Source organism: Oncorhynchus keta, chromosome 35 (assembly GCF_023373465.1).
Source record: "Oncorhynchus keta strain PuntledgeMale-10-30-2019 chromosome 35, Oket_V2, whole genome shotgun sequence".
Taxonomy (NCBI): Eukaryota; Metazoa; Chordata; class Actinopteri; order Salmoniformes; family Salmonidae; genus Oncorhynchus; species Oncorhynchus keta.
The window spans coordinates 76,581,029-76,606,102 of NC_068455.1; the positions used below are offsets into that span (position 1 = coordinate 76,581,029).

The following is a 25,074-nucleotide window of genomic DNA, read 5'->3' on the forward strand; positions in this document are numbered from 1 at the left end:
CAACATGGGGTAATATGGGTAACATGGGTAACATGGGCAACATCTGTAACATGGGTAACATGGGTAACATCTGTAACATGGGTAACATGGGTAACATGGGTAACATCTGTAACATGGGTAACATGGGTAACATGGGTAACATCGGTAACATCTGTAACATGGGTAACATGGGTAACATGGGTGGGCACATGGGTAACATGGGTAACATGGGTAACATGGGTAACATGGGTAACATGGGTAACATGGGTAACATGGGTAACATCTGTAACATGGGTATGGGTAACATCTGTAACATGGGTAACATGGGCAACATGGGTAACATCTGTAACATGGGTAACATGGGTAACATGGGTAACATGGGTAACATGGGTAACATGGGTAACATGGGGGTAACATGGGTAACATCTGGGTAACATGGGTAACATCATGGTAACATGGGTAACATGGGTAACATGGGTAACATGGGTAACATGGGTAACATGGGTAACATGGGTAACATCTGTAACATGGGTAACATGGGTAACATGGGTAACATGGGTAACATCTGTAACATGGGTAACATGGGTAACATCTGTAACATGGGTAACATCTGTAACATGGGTAACATGGGTAACATGGGTAACATCTGTAACATGGGTAACATGGGTAACATCTGTAACATGGGTAACATGGGTAACATGGGTAACATGGGTAACATGGGTAACATGGGTAACATCTGGGTAACATGGGTAACATGGGTAACATGGGTAACATGGGTAACATGGGTAACATGGGTAACATGGGTAACATGGGTAACATTATGGGTAACATGGGTAACATCTGGGTAACATGGGTATCTGTAACATGGGTAACATGGGTAACATCTGTAACATGGGTAACATGGGTATGGGTAACATGGGTAACATGGGTAACATGGGTAACATGGGTAACATGGGTAACATCTGGTTAAACATGGGTAACATGGGTAACATGGGTAACATCTGTAACATGGGTAACATGGGTAACATGGGTAACATTGTTTGGGCAACATGGGTAACATGGGTAACATGGGTAACATGGGTAACATGGGTAACATGGGTAACATGGGTAACATCTGTAACATGGGTAACATGGGTGGGTAACATGGGTAACATCTGTAACATGGGGTAACATGGGTAACATGGGTAACATGGGTAACATGGGTAACATGGGTAACATGGGTAACATCTGGGTAACATGGGTAACATGGGTAACATCTGTAACATGGGTAACATGGGTAACATGGGTAACATGGGTAACATGGGTAACATGGGTAACATGGGGTAACATGGGTAACATGGGTAACATGGGTAACATAAACATGGGTAACATCTGTAACATGGGTAACATAACATGGGGGTAACATGGGTAACATGGGTAATGACATGGGTAACATGGGTAACATGGGTAACATCTGTAACATGGGTAACATGGGTAACATCTGTAAACATGGGTAACATCTGTAACATGGGTAACATGGGTAACATGGGTAACATCTGCAACATGGGTAACATGGGTAACATCTGTAACATGGGTAACATCTGTAACATGGGTAACATGGGTAACATCTGTAACATGGGTAACATGGGTAACATCTGTAACATGGGTAACATGGGTAACATGGGTAACATCTGTAACATGGGTAACATGGGTAACATGGGTAACATGGGTAACATCTGTAACATGGGTAACATGGGTAACATGGGTAACATGGGTAACATCTGTAACATGGGTAACATGGGTAACATGGGTAACATGGGTAACATGGGTAACATCTGTAACATGGGTAACATGGGTAACATGGGTAACATGGGTAACATGGGTAACATCTGTAACATGGGTAACATGGGTAACATGGGTAACATGTAACATCTGTAACATGGGTAACATGGGTAACATGGGTAACATGGGTAACATGGGTAACATCTGTAACATGGGTAACATGGGTAACATGGGTAACATCTGTAACATGGGTAACATGGGTAACATCTGTAACATGGGTAACATGGGTAACATCTGTAACATGGGTAACATGGGTAACATCTGTAACATGGGTAACATGGGTAACATCTGTAACATGGGTAACATGGGTAACATGGGTAACATGGGTAACATGGGTAACATGGGTAACATGGGTAACATCTGTAACATGGGTAACATCTGTAACATGGGTAACATGGGTAACATCTGTAACATGGGTAACATGGGTAGCAGGGGTAACAGGGGTAACATCTGTAACATGGGTAACATGGGTAGCAGGGGTAACATGGGTAACATCTGTAACATGAGTAACAGGGGTAACATGGGTAACATGGGTAACCAGGATCCCAGGACTGTCCCGGGGACACACTTCACATTTCCCATCCCAAAAAATAAAATGACAAGACATTCCAACATTTTCCCCAATGTGACACTAATGCAATTCCACAATGGCACATTATCCCAGCAGGTTGTAGAAGCCTGTTTGCCCGTTCACTTCACACTGAAGTCGCCATTGATTTCAAAAGCACACGAACGCAGTTTAAACACTGTTAAATAACCCATATATATATATTTAAAAAAACAACGCCTATAAAATAACGTGTCTTTTTTTTGGTAGCCACCAATGTTGACAGTCCTATGCATAATTCACTATGTTTTCTGACACAGACATGAAGTCGGGTTAAAAACAATTCATAGAGACATGAGGGAAAAGACTTTGTTATCATCCTGTCCCACTGAAACGCCCCCCAAAATCCTAACTTTATTCTGTATTTCATAGGTGGCATTATCAAAGCACATCTCTCACAGCTTGTCAAAATACAGCTGTAACATTCCTCGCTTCTCTGCGCTCTGTCTCCTACTGCACGAGAGCTTCGGTAGAACAAACGCTATGACAGTAGATATGGATATTTTATACAACAGAGTTGATCCCCACGTTAATAAGATACCTTGATATTTAAAGTATTTCCTGTCTTCGTCTCCCCGTTTATTCACGAGCTGATCCGCCGTCTGTAGAATCATCAGAGATGGTGACAAATATAGGAGATATCCTGTAATTCGTTGAAGGATGTTATCGAGCAAAGCTTTAGCAGCTTTGGTCATTTGACTTTTGTTTGACTGCTGTTACAAAGAGACTATAGTCTATACTCCGGCTGCGTTCCGTGGGCCCTGTAAACACTCCGTGTCGAGATAGCCTTACTGAAACGCGCTGAATTAATTCAGGAACATAATAGCTCTCTGAATTTATGAACAGCCTGTTTCGCAATTGACAACAATGTAACTGATCAAAGATAGTTGCTCTATACTAAACTAAATATCAGTTTAATCTGAAATCTTTCCATAGTGGAGCAGCCAAGCCGACAAGGTGGAGCAGCCGACAAGGTGCAGCAGCCGACAAGGTGGAGCAGCCAACAAGGGGGAGCAGCCGACAAGGTGACGCAGCCGACAAGGTGGAGCAGCCAAGCCGACGAGGTGGAGCAACCGACAAGGGGGGGCAGCCGACAAGGGGGAGCAGCCGACAAGGTGGAGCAGCCAAACCGACAAGGTGGAGCAGCCGACAAGGTGGAGCAGCTGACAAGGTGACGCAGCCGACAAGGTGGAGCAGCCGACAAGGTGGAGCAGCCGACAAGGTGGAGCAGCCGACAAGGTGGAGCAGCTGACAAGGTGGAGCAGCTGACAAGGTGACGCAGCCGACAAGGTGGAGCAGCCGACAAGGTGGAGCAGCCGACAAGGTGGAGCAGCCGACAAGGTGGAGCAGCCGACAAGGTGGAGCAGCCGACAAGGTGGAGCAGCCGACAAGGTGAAGCAGCCGACAAGGTGGAGCAGCCGACAAGGTGGAGCAGCCAAGCCGACAAAGTGGAACAGCCAAGCCAACAAGGTGACGCAGTGCCCCTCTTATTTGGGGAGAACTTTGGCACTAAAACCATATCTTGGTTTTAATTAAAGTTAATTAAACTTTAAATGTTTATGCTTCTGATTTTTGTGGTATTTCCTGGGACTCTCAGGATAAATATGAATTATTAATTAATATACATTATTATACCCTACAATACACCTCAAACTGCTCAGCTAGAAAAAAAGAGAGGGCTGTACCAAAGATGCTTAAAAGAAACCAAGATATTACCACCAACCTGAAACTCCTCTGCTATCTTGGGCCCGTCCAAGAAGAGTCGTGTGCTGAGGCAGTCGACGGGACCGAAGCTACCTGTGAACTCCTTGTACTCCTGGAACACCTGAGAGACAGAGAGACAGAGACAGAGACAGAGAGAGAGAGAGAGAGAGAGAAGAGAGAGGACACATAGAGAGGATACAGAGAGAGAACAGAGAGAACAGAGAGAGAACAGAGAGAAAACAAGAGAATAGAGAGAGAACAGAGAGAGAACAGAGAGAAAGACAGAGTATAACATGAACATCTATTCTCACTACCATCCGTACCTGAGTATACATATAAAATACCTTGGGATACATGGCCGCTGACATCACATCCTCCTGTGTGATGTCATGTGTGTGCAACGTGCGAAGCCCGGCCTCCAGGGCATCGAAGTCCAGGGGAGGCAGGGTGGCACCAGGACGGCCCTCGATACGGGGGAGGGATTTTAGAACCTGTGGGGTGTGGGTGCCATCTGGGAGAAGGGAGACAGCCATCGTAAAGACTTCATATTGGTCATCTTTTCTCTTTCGTCAAGTACTTCCTCATCTTCCTCATTCTGCTGCTGTCATCTACCGTCTCAAGGACATTATGTCTCCTTTTCCTTGGTGGAAAAAAAGTGTTATAAGTTGGACATGGTTGCCGTGCCAACGTTAATTAACTGACAGTAGGCCACAAAAAAATTGTGGAAGACAGAAAAATTGAACATTCTATTGTGTTCCAGGAGTGCCACTCAAGTGTTCTAAGAACCTCTGCAGTTCCCCTGTGACGAGTGGCCAGTACAGGACCACCCTTGTTGATAATTGGCTAATTAAATACATACACACATTCCTTTATAGGAAAGGAGACAGCCATCGTAAAGACTTCTCTCTTCTCTCATCTTTTCTCTTTCTCTCAAGTACTTCTCTCATCTTCCTCATTCTGCTCTGTCATCTCTCTCTCTCTCTTATGTCTCCTTTTCCTTGGTGGAAAAACAGTCAGCTAGGGGACATATGAAAGAGCCAAAGTTAAGAACGTGATAAAGAGAGAGGGAGAGGACAACAGCATATACGGTAAGGATGATTGGATTGATATGATTGATAGTCATCCCCATTACCCAACGGAGACATCTAGTTTAACAATGTGTGGGTTTGTGTAGAGTGTGTGTTAGTGGGAGTGTGTGTGTGTGCCTGTCTGTATGTGTGCGTGTTAATGTGTGTGTGTGTGTGTGTGTGTGTGTGTTCATTTGTGTGTTTGCGTGTGCTAATGTGTGTATGTGCTAATGTGTGTGTGTGTGTATCTATCAGTTAAACATGTCTATACAGACACAGAACATGGAGAAGAGACGTGACGTGTTTACAGTTTCTAGTTTTTGGAAAACCAAGATGGAGTTCAATCGTTGCTCTATATTATGAGCTTTTCTTGAATTTGTTCTAGGAAATTAGTATGCTTGGCAATTAGCCAGAAGAGTTAAGCGTATGTTTGACACAATGACATACCAAAAAGAGTTGATAAAACTAGAGGGATTGTCACAATGACATATACAAAAGAGTTGATTGGGGAAACTTGATACTGATTGTCAGTCATGACATAACAAAAGAGTTGATCTATGGGGAAACTCACTGGGTTTGATTGTCACAATGACATAACAAAAAGAGTGATCTATGGGGAAACTCACTGTGGCCTGTCTGATTGTCACAATGACATAACAAAAGAGTTGATCTATGGGTGTTCATTTGTGTGTTTGCGTTCAATGTTGTCATGTGACATAATGTTGTCTATGGGTAACTCATCAGTTAAACATTGTCTATGACAGAACAAAACATGGAGAAGAGACGTGATGTTTACAGTTTCTAGTTTTTGGAAACTCAAGATGGAGTTCACTGATTGTCACAATATTAACAAAAAGAGTTGATCTATGGGGAAACTCACTGTTCACTGAAATTAGTATGCTTAACAAAAATAGTTGATCAGAAGAGTTAAGGCTTATGTTTGACACAATGACATAACAAAAAGAGTTGATCTATGGGGAAACTCACTCAGGCTTCAATGATTGTCACAATGACATAACAAAAAGAGTTGATCTATGGGGAAACTCACTCAGGCTTCACTGATTGTCACAATGACATAACAAAAAGAGTTGATCTATGGGGAAACTCACTCAGGCTTCACTGATTGTCCCTCACTGGGGTATTCTGAGATGGGAACAGTTTTTATCTTTGATGATCTGGGATTAGTACAGTCCATGTTTGGACTTTTAAATTAATTATATATTCTTGAAGATATGATTTATAAATGCCTCAAGAGCTTGTGTAAAGTTGTTTTACTCAGAACCCCAAATATATATATATATATATAAACATATACACAACTATATATATATATATATATATATATATATATATATATATATATATATATACATACATACACTACCATTCAAAGGTTTGGGGTCACTTTTAAATGTCCTTGTTTTTTAAATCAAATCCAATAAATTGTTCATTAAAATAATATTAAATTAATCAGAAATACTGTGTAGACTTTGTTAATGTTGTAAATGACTATTGTAGCTGGAAACGGTTGCTTTATAATGGAATATCTACATAGGTGTACAGAGGCCCATTATCAGCAACCATCACTCCTGTGTTCCATTGACACGTTGTGTTAGCTAATCGAAGTTTATAATTTTAAAAGGCTAATTGATCATTAGAAAACCCTTTTGCTATTATGTTATCACAGCTGAAAACTGTTGTTCTGATTTTAAAGAAGCAATTAAAACGGGCCTTCTTTATACTAGTTGAGTCTCTGGAGCATCAGCATTTGTGGGTTTGATTACAGGCTCAAAATGTCCAGAAACAAATAACTTTCTTCTGAAACTCGTCAGTCTATTCTTGTTCTGAGAAATGAAGGCTATTCCATGCGAGAAATTGCCAAGAAACTGAAGATCTCGTATAAATTTGTGTACTACTCCCTTCACAGAACAACACAACTGGCTCTAACCAGAATAGAAAGAGGAGTGGGAGGCCCCGGTGCACAACTGAGGAAGAGGATAAGTACATTAGAGTGTCTAGTTTGAGAAAACAGACGCCTCACAAGTCCTCAACTGGCACCTTCATTAAATAGTATCCGCAAAACACCAGTATCAACGTCAAAAGTTAAGAGGTCGACACCGGGATGCTGGACTTTTAGGCAGAGTTGCAAAGAAAAAGCCATAACTCAGACTGGCCAATAAAAATAAAAGATTAAGATGGGCAAAAGAACACTGACACTGGACAGAGGATGATTGGAAAAAAGTGTTATGGACAGATTAATCTAAGTTTGAGGTGTTCGGATCACAAAGAAGAACATTCCTGAGAGAAAATGCTTGAGAAATGCTTGACGACATCTGTCAAGCATGATGGAGACAATGTGATGATCTGGTGGTCTGGTGGTGGTAAAGTGGGAGATTTGTACAGGGTAAAAGGGCTCTTGAAGAAGAAAGGCTATCACTCCATTTTGCAACGCCATACCCTGTGGACGGCACTTAACTGGAACCAGTTTCCTCCTACAACAGGACAATGACCCAAATCACATCTCCAAACTATGCAAGAACTATTTAGGGAAGAAGAAGCAATCAGCTGGTATTCTGTCTATAATGGATGGTCTCTCCAACCCTGTTCCTGCAGCTACCCGCTTCTTCATTTGGGAGATCAAGTGAAATCTTTTCGGGAACATCAATAGTAACATGTTTTCACAACAAAACATGTTTAATTAAAGTTTTGACTGCCCTTCTCCGTGTTCTGGAGAAAGGAATGAAGGAGAGAGAGGAGGAGAAGGAAACACATGGTACTGAGATATTCTGTAGTTAAAACCTGTTGAGTGTAGGGGGCAGTATTTTGATGTTTGGATGAAAAACGTACCCAAATTAAACTGCCTATTTCTCAGGCCCAGAAGCTAGAATATGCATATAATTGTCAGATTAGGAGAGAAAACACTCTAAAGTTTCCAAAACTGTCAAACATATTGTCTGTGAGTATAACAGAACTGATATTGCAGGCGAAACCCTGAGGATAATCCAACTGGGAAGATGCCTCTTATTTTGAAAGCTCCCTGTTCCATTGCATGCCTTCCCTTCATATAACTTCTTAAGTTATAGTGTGCAGCATTTTCACTTTTAGCATGTCCAATTTCAACTTCCTGCTACTCATACCAAGAATATAAGATATGCATACTATTAGTAGATTTGGAAAGAAAACACTCTGAAGTTTCTAAAACTGTTTGAATCATGTCTGTGACTATAACAGAACTTATGGAGCAGGAAAAACCCTGAGGACTAACCGTTCAGATTTTTGTTTTTAGGTCTCTGTCTGTTCAGTGAGTCTCATTGGAAAATGATATTTCTTAGGAACTTGTTTTCAGTTCCCACCGCTTCCACTGGATGTCACCAGTCTTTGGAATTCGGTTGAGGTTATTCATTTGTGCAATGAAGAAGTACAGCCATCTAGGAACTGCGTAACACTGTTGAGAGTTGCGCAAGACTTGAAAAGTAGCTTGGTTTGTTGTCTGAACACAGATAGACCCGTCTTCCATTTGATCGATTATTAATGTTTAAAAATACCTAAAGTTGTATTAAACAAAGTACTTTGAAATGTTTTGGCAAAGTTTACAGGCAACTTTTGAAATATTTTGTAGTGACGTTGCGCAATTTGGAAGCTGAATCAAAAGCGCCAAATAAATTGACATTTTGGATATATACGGACGGAATTAATCGAACAAAAGGACCATTTGTGATGTTTATGGGACATATTGGAGTGCCAACAAAAGAAGCTCGTCAAAGGTAAGGCATGATTTATATTTTATTTCTACATTTTGTGTTGTGCCTGCAGTGTTGAAATATGCTACTCTCTTTGTTTACTGTTGTGCTTTCATCATATAATAGCTTCTTATGTTTGCCGAAAAGCTTTTTTAAAATCTGACATGTTGGCTGGATTCACAACGAGTGTGGCTTTAATTTAGTATCTTACATGTGTTAAAAAGGAATGAAGAAGAGAGAGGAGGAGTTGGAAACACACAGTAATGAGATATTCTGTAGTTAAAAAGGAATGAAGAAGAGAGAGGAGGAGTTGGAAACACACAGTAATGAGATATTCTGTAGTTAAAGGAATGAAGAAGAGAGAGGAGGAGTTGGAAACACACAGTAATGAGATATTCTGTAGTTAAAGGAATGAGTCAACCTATAAATGAACTCTGTAAGCCTCCACAATCAATGAACCAACAATATGGCCTAGGGCTTTACGTTGTCTCCCAGACTCATGGATAGAAAGTTTGGAGCGTAGCGTCAGGTAACTAGTCCATCCAGTATGCATAATAATACACTCAGCACTTAAAAGGCCAGACCAATTATGTACCAAAAAAACTCTTAAATGAGTTTTGTTTGATATTTTTCAGCCGTGCGTAATATGCCGAAGGCTATGTATTGAATAATGGCACAATCATTATTTTAATGATAAGAATTTGTTATTTAACTGACTTGCCTAGTTAAATAAAGGTTAAATAAAAAAAAAATGTAATAGAAAACATTGAAATGCATGAGCTCTAAAATGCATATTTTGTATTAATCATCATCAGCAGTCCATTTCATTGTCTGAAGACGTTGAAACAACATCCACAACGACCATGTTTTTCCACATCAGTTTCAACCTGCTGTTGGAACTTCTTTCTCCAAATTGATCACAGTGAGGTGTAGTGTATAAGCAGGATACTATTCCAACGATAAGAGTTTTGAGGTGATTAATCGATTACATTGATGTCAGAGTGGGTAGAAGGACAATAGAGGACATGGTCGTTAGAGCCCTGAGTACCAAGCCATTAGGACCTGATGGTCGTTAGAGCCCTGAGTACCAGGCCATTAGGACCCGATGGTAGTTAGAGCCCTGAGTACCAGGCCATTAGGACCTGATGGTCGTTAGAGCCCTGAGTACCAGGCCATTAGGACCCGATGGTAGTTAGAGCCCTGAGTACCAGGCCATTAGGACCCGATGGTAGTTAGAGCCCTGAGTACCAGGCCATTAGGACCCGATGGTAGTTAGAGCCCTGAGAACCAGGCCATTAGGACCTGATGGTCGTTAGAGCCCTGAGTACCAGGCCATTAGGACCTGATGGTAGTTAGAGCCCTGAGTACCAGGCCATTAGGACCTGATGGTAGTTAGAGCCCTGAGTACCAGGCCATTAGGACCTGATGGTAGTTAGAGCCCTGAGTACCAGGCCATTAGGACCTGATGGTAGTTAGAGCCCTGAGTACCAGGCCATTAGGACCTGATGGTAGTTAGAGCCCTGAGTACCAGGCCATTAGGACCTGATGGTAGTTAGAGCCCTGAGTACCAGGCCATTAGGACCTGATGGTAGTTAGAGCCCTGAGTACCAGGCCATTAGGACCTGATGGTAGTTGAGTTAGGGAGTACCAGGCCATTAGGGCCAATGATGTTGGTATGTTAGAGCCCTGAGTAGCAGACCATTTAGGCCAATGATTAGGACCAAACCGGATGGTAGTTAGAGCCCTAGTAGCAGACCATTTACAGACCTTATCTCCAGTTGGGTAGTTAGAGTTACCTAAAACTGTTCTATTACTCATGACAGTCACCATGCACCAGAAAAGATTTGTCATGGGTCCCAGATACTCAAAAAGTTCTATGCACCATCTTGCCGGTTGCATCACCGCCTGATATGGCAACCACTCAGCATCTGACCGTAAGGCAGTCTCTCTACAGGGAGTAGTGCGTACGTCCCAGTACATAACTGGGGCCAAGCTTCCTGTCATCCAGGACCTATGTAATAGGCGGTGTCAGAGGAAGGCACAAACATTTGTCAGAGACTCCAGTCAACCAAGTTATAGACTGTTTTCTCTGCTACCGCACGGCAAGCGGTGCAGGAGCGCCAAGTCTAGGACCAAAAGGCTCCTTAACAGCTTCTACCCCCAAGCCATAAGACTCCTGAACAATTAATCAATCTGTACAACCTGTATATAGCCTCCACATTGACTCTGTACCAGTACCCTCTGTGTATAGTCTCCACATTGACTCTGTACCGGTACCCTCTGTGTATAGTCTCCACATTGACTCTGTACCGGTACCCCCTGTATATAGCCTCCACATTGACTCTGTACTGGTACCCTCTGTATATAGTCTCCACATTGACTCAGTGCCAGTACCCCCTGTATATAGCCTCCACATTGACTCTGTACTGGTACCCTCTGTGTATAGTCTCCACATTGACTCAGTGCCAGTACCCCCTGTATATAGCCTCCACATTGACTCTGTACCAGTACCCCCTGTATATAGCCTCCACATTGACTCTGTACCGGTACCCCCTGTATATAGCCTCCACATTGACTCTGTACCGGTACCCCCTGTATATAGTCTCCACATTGACTCTGTACTGGTACCCCCTGTATATAGCCTCCACATTGACTCTGTACCGGTACCCCCTGTATATAGCCTCCACATTGACTCTGTACCAGTACCCCCTGTATATAGCCTCCACATTGACTCTGTACTGGTACCCCCTGTATATAGTCTCCACATTGACTCTGTACCAGTACCCCCTGTATATAGCCTCCACATTGACTCTGTACTGGTACCCTCTGTATATAGTCTCCACATTGACTCAGTGCCAGTACCCCCTGTATATAGCCACCACATTGACTCTGTACCGTAACACCCTGTATATAGCCTCCACATTGACTCTGTACCGGTACCCCCTGTATATAGCCTCCACACTGACTCTGTACCATAACACCCTGTATATAGCCTCCACATTGACTCTGTACACCCTGTATATAGCCTCCACATTGACTCTGTACCGGTATCCCCTGTATATAGCCTCCACATTGACTCTGTACCGTAACACCCTGTATATAGCCGCCACATTGACTCTGTACCGTAACACTCTGTATATAGTCTCCACATTGACTCTGTACCGTAACACCCTGTATATAGCCTCCACATTGACTCTGTACCGTAATACCCTGTATATAGCCTCCACATTGACTCTGTACCGGTACCCCCAGTATATAGCCACCACATTGACTCTGTACCGTAACACCCTGTATATAGCCTCCACATTGACTCTGTACCGTAACACCCTGTATATAGCCTCCACATTGACTCTGTACCGTAACACCCTGTATATAGCCTCCACATTGACTCTGTACCGTAATACCCTGTATATAGCCTCCACATTGACTCTGTACCGTAACACCCTGTATATAGCCTCCACATTGACTCTGTACCGTAACACCCTGTATATAGCCTCCACATTGACTCTGTACCGTAACACCCTGTATATAGCCTCCACATTGACTCTGTACCGTAACACCCTGTATATAGCCTCCACATTGATATTTTATTTGGTAAATATTTTCTTCGGGACAGGGTCTATTTTCCTGAATTTCCTGACTGACGTGCCCAAAGTAAGCTGCCTCATTCCCAGAAGCCAGGATATATATATATAATTGGTAGCATTGGATAGAAAACACTTTGAAGTTTCTAGAAATGTTAAAATAATGTCTGAGACTATAAGACAATTGTTATCGCAGGTGCAAATCCAAAGATCAACCAACTGGAATTATTACATATTTTTTTAGCTCTTATAATGGAAAGCTATGGGTCCTATTTAATTCCAGTTTCCAGATTGCAATTCCAATGGCTTCCACATAGATTTCAACAGTCTTTGTTCATTGTTTCAGGCTTATTTCTTCAAAAACTAGCAATCATTTGAAGTTTGAAACAAAAGAATTTGAAGTTTTTGTAGGAAGAGTCCCGGTACAATATCAGTCTGTTTGCCACGAAGAGGACGTGCACTTAAAATGTTTTCTTTTTTACTAAACTTCTATTAATAAACATGTATTCTAGTTTATTTACAGTTTAGGATACCTGAGGATTAAATAGAAACGTAGTTTGACTTGTTTGAACAAAAGTTTAGCGGTAGCTTTATGGACTCCTTTGTCTGCATGTTAAACGAGTTGATGACTGAAATCGATGGCGCCAAACAAAACTAAACAGACTTTTTGGGATACAAAGAAGGATTTTATCTAACAAAACGACCATTCGTGTTGTAGCTGGGACCCTTTGGATTACAAACAGAGGTAGATTTTCAAAAGTAAGTGATTTATTTAATCTCTATTTGTGATTTTATGAAGGCTGTGTTGGTTGAAAAATATGTTGATATGGGGCTCCGTCATCAGACAATCGCATGGTATGCTTTCGCTGTAAAGCTTATTGTAAAACAGAAAACGCAGTTTGATTAACAACAATTTAAGTTTTTAAATGACATGATGCTTTTTGTTCATAAATGTTTAATATTACGATTATTTATTTGAAATGCGAGCCCTCCAATTTCACCGGATGTTGTTGACTGGTGTCCCGCTAGCGAGAGAAAGTCTCAGTTGAGCTCTACGTTAGTTAGTATATAAAGCTATATGTGTTTCTGAAGTCTCAGTAGAGCTCTAAGTTAGTTAGTATATAAAGCTATATGTGTTTCTGAAGTCTCAGTAGAGCTCTACGTTAGTTAGTATATAAAGCTATATGTGTTTCTGAAGTCTCAGTAGAGCTCTAAGTTAGTTAGTATATAAAGCTATATGTGTTTCTGAAGTATTTTATTTGGTAAATATTTTCTCAGTAGAGCTCTAAGTTAGTTAGTATATAAAGCTATATGTGTTTCTGAAGTCTCAGTAGAGCTCTAAGTTAGTTAGTATATAAAGCTATATGTGTTTCTGAAGTCTCTAGAGCTCTAAGTTAGTATATAAATATATGTGTTTCTGAAGTCTCAGTAGAGCTCTAAGTTAGTTAGTATATAAAGCTATATGTGTTTCTGAAGTCTCAGTAGAGCTCTACGTTAGTTAGTATATAAAGCTATATGTGTTTCTGAAGTCTCAGTAGAGCTCTTAGTTAGTATATAAAGCTATATGTGTTTCTGAAGTCTCAGTAGAGCTCTAAGTTAGTTAGTATATAAAGCTATATGTGTTTCTGAAGTCTCAGTAGAGCTCTACGTTAGTTAGTATATAAAGCTATATGTGTTTCTGAAGTCTCAGTAGAGCTCTAAGTTAGTTAGTATATAAAGCTATATGTGTTTCTGAAGTCTCAGTAGAGCTCTACGTTAGTTAGTATATAAAGCTATATGTGTTTCTGAAGTCTCAGTAGAGCTCTAAGTTAGTTAGTATATAAAGCTATATGTGTTTATGAAGTCTCAGTAGAGCTCTATTTAGTTAGTATATAAAGCTATATGTGTTTCTGAAGTCTCAGTTGAGCTCTAAGTTAGTTAGTATATAAAGCTATATGTGTTTCTGAAGTCTCAGTAGAGCTCTACGTTAGTTAGTATATAAAGCTATATGTGTTTCTGAAGTCTCAGTAGAGCTCTACGTTAGTTAGTATATAAAGCTATATGTGTTTCTGAAGTCTCAGTAGAGCTCTCTTATTAGTATATAAAGCTATATGTGTTTCTGAAGTCTCAGTAGAGCTCTTTAGTTAGTATATAAAGCTATATGTGTTTCTGAAGTCTCAGTAGAGCTCTAAGTTAGTTAGTATATAAAACTATATGTGTTTATGAAGTCTCAGTAGAGCTCTACGTTAGTTAGTATATAAAGCTATATGTGTTTCTGAAGTCTCAGTAGAGCTCTACGTTAGTTAGTATATAAAGCTATATGTGTTTCTGAAGTATCAGTAGAGCTCTAAGTTAGTTAGTATATAAAGCTATATGTGTTTCTGAAGTCTCAGTAGAGCTCTTTAGTTAGTATATAAAGCTATATGTGTTTCTGAAGTCTCAGTAGAGCTCTAAGTTAGTTAGTATATAAAGCTATATGTGTTTCTGAATCTCAGTAGAGCTCTAAGTTTTATAAAAGCTATATGTGTTTCTGAAGTCTCAGTAGAGCTCTGTGTTAGTTAGTATATAAAGCTATATGTGTTTCTGAAGTCTCAGTAGAGCTCTAAGTTAGTTAGTATATAAAGCTATATGTGTTTCTGAAGTCTCAGTAGAGCTCTACGTTAGTTAGTATATAAAGCTATATGTGTTTCTGAAGTCTCAGTAGAGCTCTACGTTAGTTAGTATATAAAGCTATATTTGTTTCTGAAGTCTCAGTAGAGCTCTAAGTTAGTGAGTATATAAAGCTATATGTGTTTCTGAAGTCTCAGTAGAGCTCTACGTTAGTTAGTATATAAAGCAATGTGTTTCTGAAGTCTCAGTAGAGCTTTTAGTTAGTATATTAAGCATATGTTTTTGTCTCAGTAGAGCTGTTTAAGTATATAAAGCTTATGTGTTTCTGAAGTCTCAGTAGAGCTCTAAGTTAGTTAGTATATAAAGCTATATGTGTTTCTGAAGTCTCAGTAGAGCTCTACGTTAGTTAGTATATAAAGCTATATTTGTTTCTGAAGTCTCAGTAGAGCTCTAAGTTAGTTAGTATATAAAGCTATATGTGTTTCTGAAGTCTCAGTAGAGCTCTACGTTAGTTAGTATATAAAGCTATATGTGTTTCTGAAGTCTCAGTAGAGCTCTACGTTAGTTAGTATATAAAGCTATATGTGTTTCTGAAGTCTCAGTAGAGCTCTAAGTTAGTTAGTATATAAAGCTATATGTGTTTCTGAAGTCTCAGTTGAGCTCTACGTTAGTTAGTATATAAAGCTATATGTGTTTCTGAAGTCTCAGTAGAGCTCTACGTTAGTTAGTATATAAAGCTATATGTGTTTCTGAAGTCTCAGTAGAGCTCTACGTTAGTTAGTATATAAAGCTATATGTGTTTATGAAGTCTCAGTAGAGCTCTAAGTTAGTTAGTATATAAAGCTATATGTGTTTCTGAAGTCTCAGTAGAGCTCTACGTTAGTTAGTATATAAAGCTATATGTGTTTCTGAAGTCTCAGTAGAGCTCCGTTAGTTAGTATATAAAGCTATATGTGTTTCTGAAGTCTCAATAGAGCTCTAAGTTAGTTAGTATATAAAGCTATATGTGTTTCTGAAGTCTCAGTAGAGCTCCGTTAGTTAGTATATAAAGCTATATGTGTTTCTGAAGTCTCAGTAGAGCTCTACGTTAGTTAGTATATAAAGCTATATGTGTTTCTGAAGTCTCAGTAGAGCTCTAAGTTAGTTAGTATATAAAGCTATATGTGTTTCTGAAGTCTCAGTAGAGCTCTAAGTTAGTATATATAAAGCTATATGTGTTTCTGAAGTCTCAGTAGAGCTCTACGTTAGTTAGTATATAAAGCTATATGTGTTTCTGAAGTCTCAGTAGAGCTCTAAGTTAGTTAGTATATAAAGCTATATGTGTTTCTGAAGTCTCAGTAGAGCTCTAAGTTAGTTAGTATATAAAGCTATATGTGTTTCTGAAGTCTCAGTAGAGCTCTAAGTTAGTTAGTATATAAAGCTATATGTGTTTCTGAAGTCTCAGTAGAGCTCTACGTTAGTTAGTATATAAAGCTATATGTGTTTCTGAAGTCTCAGTAGAGCTCTACGTTAGTTAGTATATAAAGCTATATGTGTTTCTGAAGTCTCAGTAGAGCTCTACGTTAGTTAGTATATAAAGCTATATGTGTTTCTGAAGTCTCAGTAGAGCTCTACGTTAGTTAGTATATAAAGCTATATGTGTTTCTGAAGTCTCAGTAGAGCTCTACGTTAGTTAGTATATAAAGCTATATGTGTTTCTGAAGTGTCAGTAGAGCTCTAAGTTAGTATATAAAGCTATATGTGTTTCTGAAGTCTCAGTAGAGCTCTGTTAGTTAGTATATAAAGCTATATGTGTTTCTGAAGTCTCAGTAGAGCTCTGTTAGTTAGTATATAAAGCTATATGTGTTTCTGAAGTCTCAGTAGAGCTCTACGTTAGTTAGTATATAAAGCTATATGTGTTTCTGAAGTCTCAGTAGAGCTCCAAGTTAGTATATAAAGCTATATGTGTTTCTGAAGTCTCAGTAGAGCTCTACGTTAGTTAGTATATAAAGCTATATGTGTTTCTGAAGTCTCAGTAGAGCTCTAAGTTAGTTAGTATATAAAGCTATATGTGTTTCTGAAATCACCCTACATTATGTTCCCAATACAAACACCTCCACCTCCAGGGAGGGAGGGAGGGGTCACATGCAGTATTAAGAGAGTTGTTGATTGTGTTGAGATCCACTATATTTAAAGGGAAATCTGGGATTGCTGTGTATTTAAAAAAAACATTTATATTAGTAAGTGAAGTGTGACCCCTTTGCTGTTATTTGAATCCCAGATTGTCCCTTTAACTGTCAATATCCCCCAAATCTTCTCAACATGGTTGATATAATGCTTCTGGAGGTCTGCTTTCTCCTCTTTTTCTCTTGGGAGTTACTGACACAGGTGGGCAATGGGTGTGTTTGAGTGTAATGTTTGGGTGTGTTTGTGTGTAATGTTTGGGTGTGTTTGTGTGTAATGTTTGGGTGTGTTTGTGTGTAATGTTTGGGTGTGTTTGTGTGTAATGTTTGGGTGTGTGTGCGTGTAATGTCTGAGTGTGTGTGTGTGTAATGTTTGAGTGTGTTTGTGTGTAACGTTTGAGTGTGTTTGCGTGTAATGTTTGAGTGTGTGTGCGTGTAATGTTTGAGTGTGTGTGTGTGTGTGTAATGTTTGGGTGAGTTTGTGTGTGTGTGTTGAAACTAATTAGTGGAAAGATGGTGTAATAATGGTGATACTGTAATAACTATGATACTGTAATAACTGTGATACTGTAATAACTATGATACAGTAATAATGGTGATACTGTAATAACGGTGATACTGTAATAACTATGATACTGTAATAACTATGATACAGTAATAATGGTGATACAGTAATAATGGTGCTACTCTAATAATGGTGATACTGTAATAACTATGATACAGTAATAATGGTGATACTCTAATAATGGTGATACTGTAATAACTATGATACAGTAATAATGGTGATACCGTAATAACCGTAATAACTATGATACAGTAATAATGGTGATACCGTAATAACCGTAATAACTATGATACAGTAATAAGGGTGATACTGTAATAACTATGATACAGTAATAATGGTGATACCGTAATAACCGTAATAACTATGATACTGTAATAAGGGTGATACTGTAATAAGGGTGATACTGTAATAAGGGTGATACTGTAATACGGGTGATACTGTAATAAGGGTGATACTGTAATAAGGGTGATACCGTAATAAGGGTGGTACTGTAATAAGGGTGGTGCTGTAACAAGGGTGGTACTGTAATACAGGTGATACTGCATTACGGGTGGTACTGTAATAGGGGTGGTCCTGTAATAAGGGTGGTACTGTAATAAGGGTGATGATGTAATAAGGGTGGTGCTGTAATACGGATGGTACTGTAATAACTATGATACTATAATAAGAGTGGTACTGTAATAAGGGTGGTACTGTAATAGGGGTGGTACTGTAATAACTATGATACTGTAATAAGGGTGGTACTGTAATAAGGGTGGTACTGTAATAAGGGTGGTACTGTAATAAGGGTGGTGCTGTAATAAGGGTGGTACTGTAATACGGGTGGTACTGTAATAAGGGTGGTACTGTAATACGGGTGGTACTGTAATAAGGGTGGTACTGTAATAAGGGTGGTACTGTAATACGGGTGGTACTGTAATAAGGGTGGTACTGTAATATGGGTGGCATTGTAATACGGGTGGTACTGTAATAAGGGTGGTACTGTAATAAGGGTGGTACTGTAATAAGGGTGGTACTGTAATAAGGGTGGTACTGTAATAAGGGTGGTACTGTGATAAGGGTGGTACTGTAATAAGGTTGGTACTGTAATAAGGGTGGTACTGTGATAAGGGTGGTACTGTAATAAGGGTGGTACTGTAATAAGGGTGGTACTGTGATAAGGGTGGTACTGTAATAAGGGTGGTACTGTAATAAGGGTGGTACTGTAATATGGGTGGTACTGTGATAAGGGTGGTACTGTAATAAGGGTGGTACTGGGAGTGCTTGTTTCTTTACTACTAATCGGTTGAATGCACTGACTGTATGGGTTCTTTGATAAGGGTGGTTTCTCACTGTGAAATGGTGGTACTGTAATGGGTGGTACTGTAATAAGAGGTGGTACTGTAATATGGGTGGTCTCCCTGTGATAAGGGTCTCCTGTGTAAGTGTCTCCTGTGTGAGTGTCTCCCTGTGTAAGGGTGTCTCCTGTGTGGTACTCTCCCTGTAATAAGTGGTCCCTGTGATAAGAGTGTGGTACTGTAATATGGGTGTACTATAATATGTGTGAGTGTGATCCCTGTGTGAGTGTCTCCCTGTGTGAGTGTTACTGTGTGTGGGTGTCTCCTGTGTAAGTGTGGTACTGTGTGAGTCTGGTCCTGTGTGAGTGTCTCCTGTAATAAGTGTCTCCTGTAATAAGTGTCTCCCTGTAATATGGGTCTCCTGTGTGAGTGTGGTCCTGTGTGAGTGGTCCCTGTGTGAGTGTCTTGTTTCTTTACTACTCCCTGTTGAATGTCTCCCTGTGGTTCTTTGGATAAGAGTATTTTCTCAAATTTGAAATGTTCGTGAGTGTCTCCCTGTGAGTGTCTCCCTGTGTGAGTGTCTCCCTGTGTGAGTGTCTCCCTGTGTGAGTGTCTCCCTGTGTGAGTGTCTCCCTGTGTGAGTGTCTCCCTGTGTGAGTGTCTCCCTGTGTGAGTGTCTCCCTGTGTGAGTGTGTCCCTGTGTGAGTGTCTCCCTGTGTGAGTGTCTCCCTGTGTGAGTGTCTCCCTGTGTGAGTGTTACTCTGTGTGAGTGTCTCCCTGTGTGAGTGTCTCCCTGTGTGAGTGTCTCCCTGTGTGAGTGTCTCCCTGTGTGAGTGTTTCCCTGTGTGAGTGTCTCCCTGTGTGAGTGTCTCCCTGTGTGAGTGTCTCCCTGTGTGAGTCTCTCCCTGTGTGAGTGTCTCCCTGTGTGTGTGTCTCCCTGTGTGAGTGTCTCCCTGTGTGAGTGTCTCCCTGTGTGAGTGTCTCCCTGTGTGAGTGTCTCCCTGTGTGAGTGTCTCCCTGTGTGAGTGTCTCCCTGTGTGAGTGTCTCCCTGTGTGAGTGTCTCCCTGTGTGAGTGTCTCCCTGTGTGAGTCTCTCCCTGTGTGAGTGTCTCCCTGTGTGAGTCTCTCCCTGTGTGAGTGTCTCCCTGTGTGTGTGTCCCTGTGTGAGTGTCTCCCTGTGTGTGTTACCCTGTGTGTGTGTCTCCCTGTGTGTGTGTCCCTGTGTGAGTGTTACCCTGTGTGAGTGTCTCCCTGTGTGAGTGTTACCCTGTGTGAGTGTCTCCCTGTGTGAGTGTTACCCTGTGTGAGTGTCTCCCTGTGTGAGTGTTACCCTGTGTGAGTGTCTCCCTGTGTGAGTGTTACCCTGTGTGAGTGTCTCCCTGTGTGAGTGTCTCCCTGTGTGAGTCTCTCCCTGTGTGAGTGTCTCCCTGTGTGAGTGTCTCCCTGTGTGAGTGTCTCCCTGTGTGAGTGTCTCCCTGTGTGAGTGTCTCCCTGTGTGTGTTACCCTGTGTGTGTGTCTCCCTGTGTGTGTATCCCTGTGTGAGTGTTACCCTGTGTGAGTGTCTCCCTGTGTGAGTGTTACCCTGTGTGTGTGTGTCCCTGTGTGAGTGTTACCCTGTGTGAGTGTCTCCCTGTGTGAGTGTTACCCTGTGTGAGTGTCTCCCTGTGTGAGTGTTACCCTGTGTGAGTGTCTCCCTGTGTGAGTGTTACCCTGTGTGAGTGTCTCCCTGTGTGAGTGTCTCCCTGTGTGTGTGTCCCTGTGTGAGTGTCTCCCTGTGTGTGTGTTACCCTGTGAGTGTCTCCCTGTGTGTGTGTTACCCTGTGAGTGTCTCCCTGTGTGTGTGTTACCCTGTGTGTGTCTCCCTGTGTGAGTGTTACCCTGTGTGAGTGTCTCCCTGTGTGTGTGTTACCCTGTGTGAGTGTCTCCCTGTGTGAGTGTCTCCCTGTGTGTGTGTCCCTGTGTGAGTGTCTCCCTGTGTGTGTGTTACCCTGTGAGTGTCTCCCTGTGTGTGTGTTACCCTGTGAGTGTCTCCCTGTGTGTGTGTTACCCTGTGTGTGTCTCCCTGTGTGAGTGTTACCCTGGTCCTGAATGGTTCGGGGAAGCCTCCGTGCGGTATCCCAATGTGTCCTTGTAGAAACTCCACCACAGACAGAGGGAAGGACAGCTCATCAGCTTTTTCCTCCACCTGAAGAACAACCACAACCACAATAACAATCACAACCACAACCACAACCACAACCACAACCACAACCACAACCACAATAACAACCACAATCACAACCACAACCACAATAACAACCACAATCACAACCACAATCACAACCACAATAACAATCACAACCACAATCACAACCACAACCACAATAACAACACAACCACAACCACAATCACAATCACAACCACAACCACAACCACAACCACAACCACAACCACAACCACAACCACAATAACAACCACAATAACAATCACAACCACAACCACAACCACAACCACAACCACAATAACAACCACAACCACAAAACCACAACCACAACCACAATAACAACCACAACCACCAACCACAATCAACCACAACCACAACCACAACCACAACCACAATCACAACCACAACCACAATAACCAAACCACAATCACAACCACAATCACAACCACAACCACAATCACAACCACAATCACAACAACAACCACAATAACAACCACAACCACAACCACAATAACAACAACCACAACCACAACCACAACCACAATCACAACCACAACCACAATAACAACCACAATAACAACCACAACCACAATAACAACCACAACCACAACCACAACCACAATCACAACCACAACCACAACCACAACCACAACCACAATCACAACACAACCACAATCACAACCACAATCACAACCAACAAATAACAACCACAATCACAACCACAACCACAATCACAACCACAATCACAATCACAACCAAATCACAACCACAACCACAATCACAATCACAATAACAATAACAAGCACAATCACAACCACAATAACAACCACAACCACAATAACAACCACAACCACAATCACAACCACAATCACAAAAACAACCACAATAACAACCACAACCACAACCACAATAACAACCACAACCACAACCACAATCACAACCACAATCACAACCACAACCACAACCACAATCACAACCACAACCACAATCACAACCACAACCAAATCACAACCACAACCACAACCACAATAACAACCACAATCACAACCACAACCACAATCACAACCACAATCACAACCACAACCACAATCACAACCACAACCACAATCACAATCACAACCACAACCACAACCACAATAACAACCACAACCACAATAACAACCACAACCACAACCACAACCACAACCACAACCACAACCACAACCACAACAACAACCACAACCACAACCACAACCACAACCACAATAACAACCACAACCACAACCACAACCCACAATAACAACCACAATAACAACCACAACTACAATAACAACCACAACCACAACCACAATAACAACCACAACCACAACCACAACCACAATAAACAATCACAAACACACCACAACCACAACCACAACCACAACCACAATAACAACCACAACCACAATAACAACCAAACAAACCACAATAACAACCACAACCACAATAACAACCACAACCACAATAACAACCACAACCACAATCACAACCACAATAACAACCACAACCACAACCACAATAACACAACCACAACCACAACCACAATAACAACCACAACCACAACCACAACCACAATAACAACCACAACCACAATCACAACCACAATCACAACCACAACCACAATAACCACAACCACAACCACAACCACAATAACAACCACAACCACAATCACAACCACAATAACAACCACAACCACAATAACAACCACAACCACAATAACAATCACAACCACAATCACAACCACAATAACAACCACAACCACAATAACAACCACAACCACAACCACAATAACAACCACAACCACAACCACAATAACAACCACAACCACAACCACAATAACAACCACAACCACAATAACAACCACAATAACAACCACAATAACAACCACAATAACAACCACAACCACAATCACAACCACAATAACAACCACAATAACAACCACAATCACAACCACAATAACAACCACAATCACAACCACAATAACAACCACAACCACAATAACAACCACAACAACAACATTGTGGTTGACCACAATGGTTCCACAATAACAACAATAAATAGACAGAAATATAATAGTGAATATAAAGACAGATAAATGTACATACTTCCTCAACCACAATAACAACCACAGGTTGTTCTGGACCACAATAACTGAGCACAGGTAACAACCTACAATCTTAACAACTGGGAGTCACCACAACAACAACCACAATAACAACCACAATCACAATAGCAACCACAATAACAACCACAACAACAACATTGTGGTTGACCTGGTAGAATGGTTCCCGGCAACAATAAATAGACAGAAATATAATAGTGAATATAAAGACAGATAAATGTACATACTTCCTCTCTCGTCAGGTTGTTCTGGACCATGAACTGAGCCAGGTCTCCTACAATCTTAGAGCTGGGAGTCACCTAGAGAGAGACGGAGGGGGGAGAGAGATGGAGGGGGAGAGAGAGATGGAGGGGAGAGAGAGATGGAGGGGGAGAGAGAAATGGAGGGGGAGAGAGAGATGGAGGGGGAGAGAGAGAGATGGAGGGGGAGAGAGAGAGATGGAGGGGGAGAGAGAGATGAGGGGGAGAGAGGATGGAGGGGGGAGAGAGATGGAGGAGGGAGAGAGATGGAGGGAGAGAGAGAGATGGAAGGGGAGAGAGAGATTAGTAGGAGAGAGATGGAGGGGGAGAGAGAGATGGAGGGGAGAGAGAGAGATGGAGGGGGAGAGAGGGATGGAGGGGGAGAGAGAGATGGAGGGGGAGAGATGGAGGGGGAGAGAGAGATGGAGGGGGAGAGAGAGATGGAGGGGAGAGAGATGGAGGGGGAGAGAGGAAGGGGGAGAGAGAGAGATGGAGGGGGAGAGAGAGAGAGATGGGGGGAGAGAGAGACGGAGGGGGAGAGAGAGATGGAGGGGAGAGAGATGGAGGGGGAGAGAGAGATGGGAGGGGAGAGAGATGGAGGGGGAGAGAGAGATGAGGGGAGAGAGATGGAGGGGGAGAGAGAGATGGAGGGGAGAGAGAGAGGGGAGGGAGAGAGAGATGGAGGGGAGAGAGATGGAGGGGGAGAGAGATGGAGGGGGAGAGAGGAGATGAGGGGGAGAGAGATGGAGGGGAGAGGGATGGAGGAGGGGGAGAGAGAGATGGAGGGGAGAGAGATGGAGGGGGAGAGAGAGATGGAGGGGGAGAGAGATGGAGGGGGAGAGAGATGGAGGGGGAGAGAGAGATGGAGGGGAGAGAGGGATGGAGGGGGAGAGAGGATGGAGGGGAGAGAGAGATGGAGGGGAGAGAGGAGAGGGGGAGAGAGATGGAGGGGGAGAGATGGAGAGGGGGAGAGAGAGATGGAGGGGAGAGAGAGAGAGGAGGGGGAGAGAGAGATGGAGGGGAGAGAGAGATGGAGGGGGGGAGAGAGAGATGGAGGGGGAGAGAGAGATGGAGGGGGAGAGAGAGAGGGGGAGGAGAGATGGAGGGGGGAGAGAGATGGAGGGGGGAGAGAGGATGGAGGGAGAGAGATGGAGGGGGAGAGAGATGGAGGGGGAGAGAGATGGAGGGGGAGAGAGAGATGGAGGGGAGAGAGAGAGGAGGGGGAGAGATGGAGGGGGGGAGAGAGAGATGGAGGGGGAGAGAGATGGAGGGGGGAGAGAGAGATGGAGGGGGAGAGAGAGATGGAGGGGGAGAGAGAGATGGAGAGAGAGAGATGGAGAGGGGGAGAGAGAGATGGAGGGGGGAGAGATGGAGGGGGAGAGAGAGATGGAGGGGG

At 42.2% G+C, this 25,074-nt stretch overlaps 1 protein-coding gene across 1 annotated transcript in view; it reads right to left on the reverse strand.

The window, feature by feature from the left end:
• LOC118379634 (pyruvate carboxylase, mitochondrial-like) overlaps positions 1-25,074 on the reverse strand; it is a 596,907-nt gene that overhangs the window by 34,953 nt on the left and 536,880 nt on the right. Inside the window, exons 24-27 of the mRNA XM_052497803.1 lie at positions 23,667-23,738; positions 21,174-21,281; positions 4,456-4,602; positions 4,131-4,232 (exon numbers count right to left, since the gene is read on the reverse strand). Of these exons, the coding sequence (XP_052353763.1) occupies positions 4,131-4,232; positions 4,456-4,602; positions 21,174-21,281; positions 23,667-23,738 (429 nt within the window). The remainder of the gene's footprint in view (positions 1-4,130; positions 4,233-4,455; positions 4,603-21,173; positions 21,282-23,666; positions 23,739-25,074) is intronic.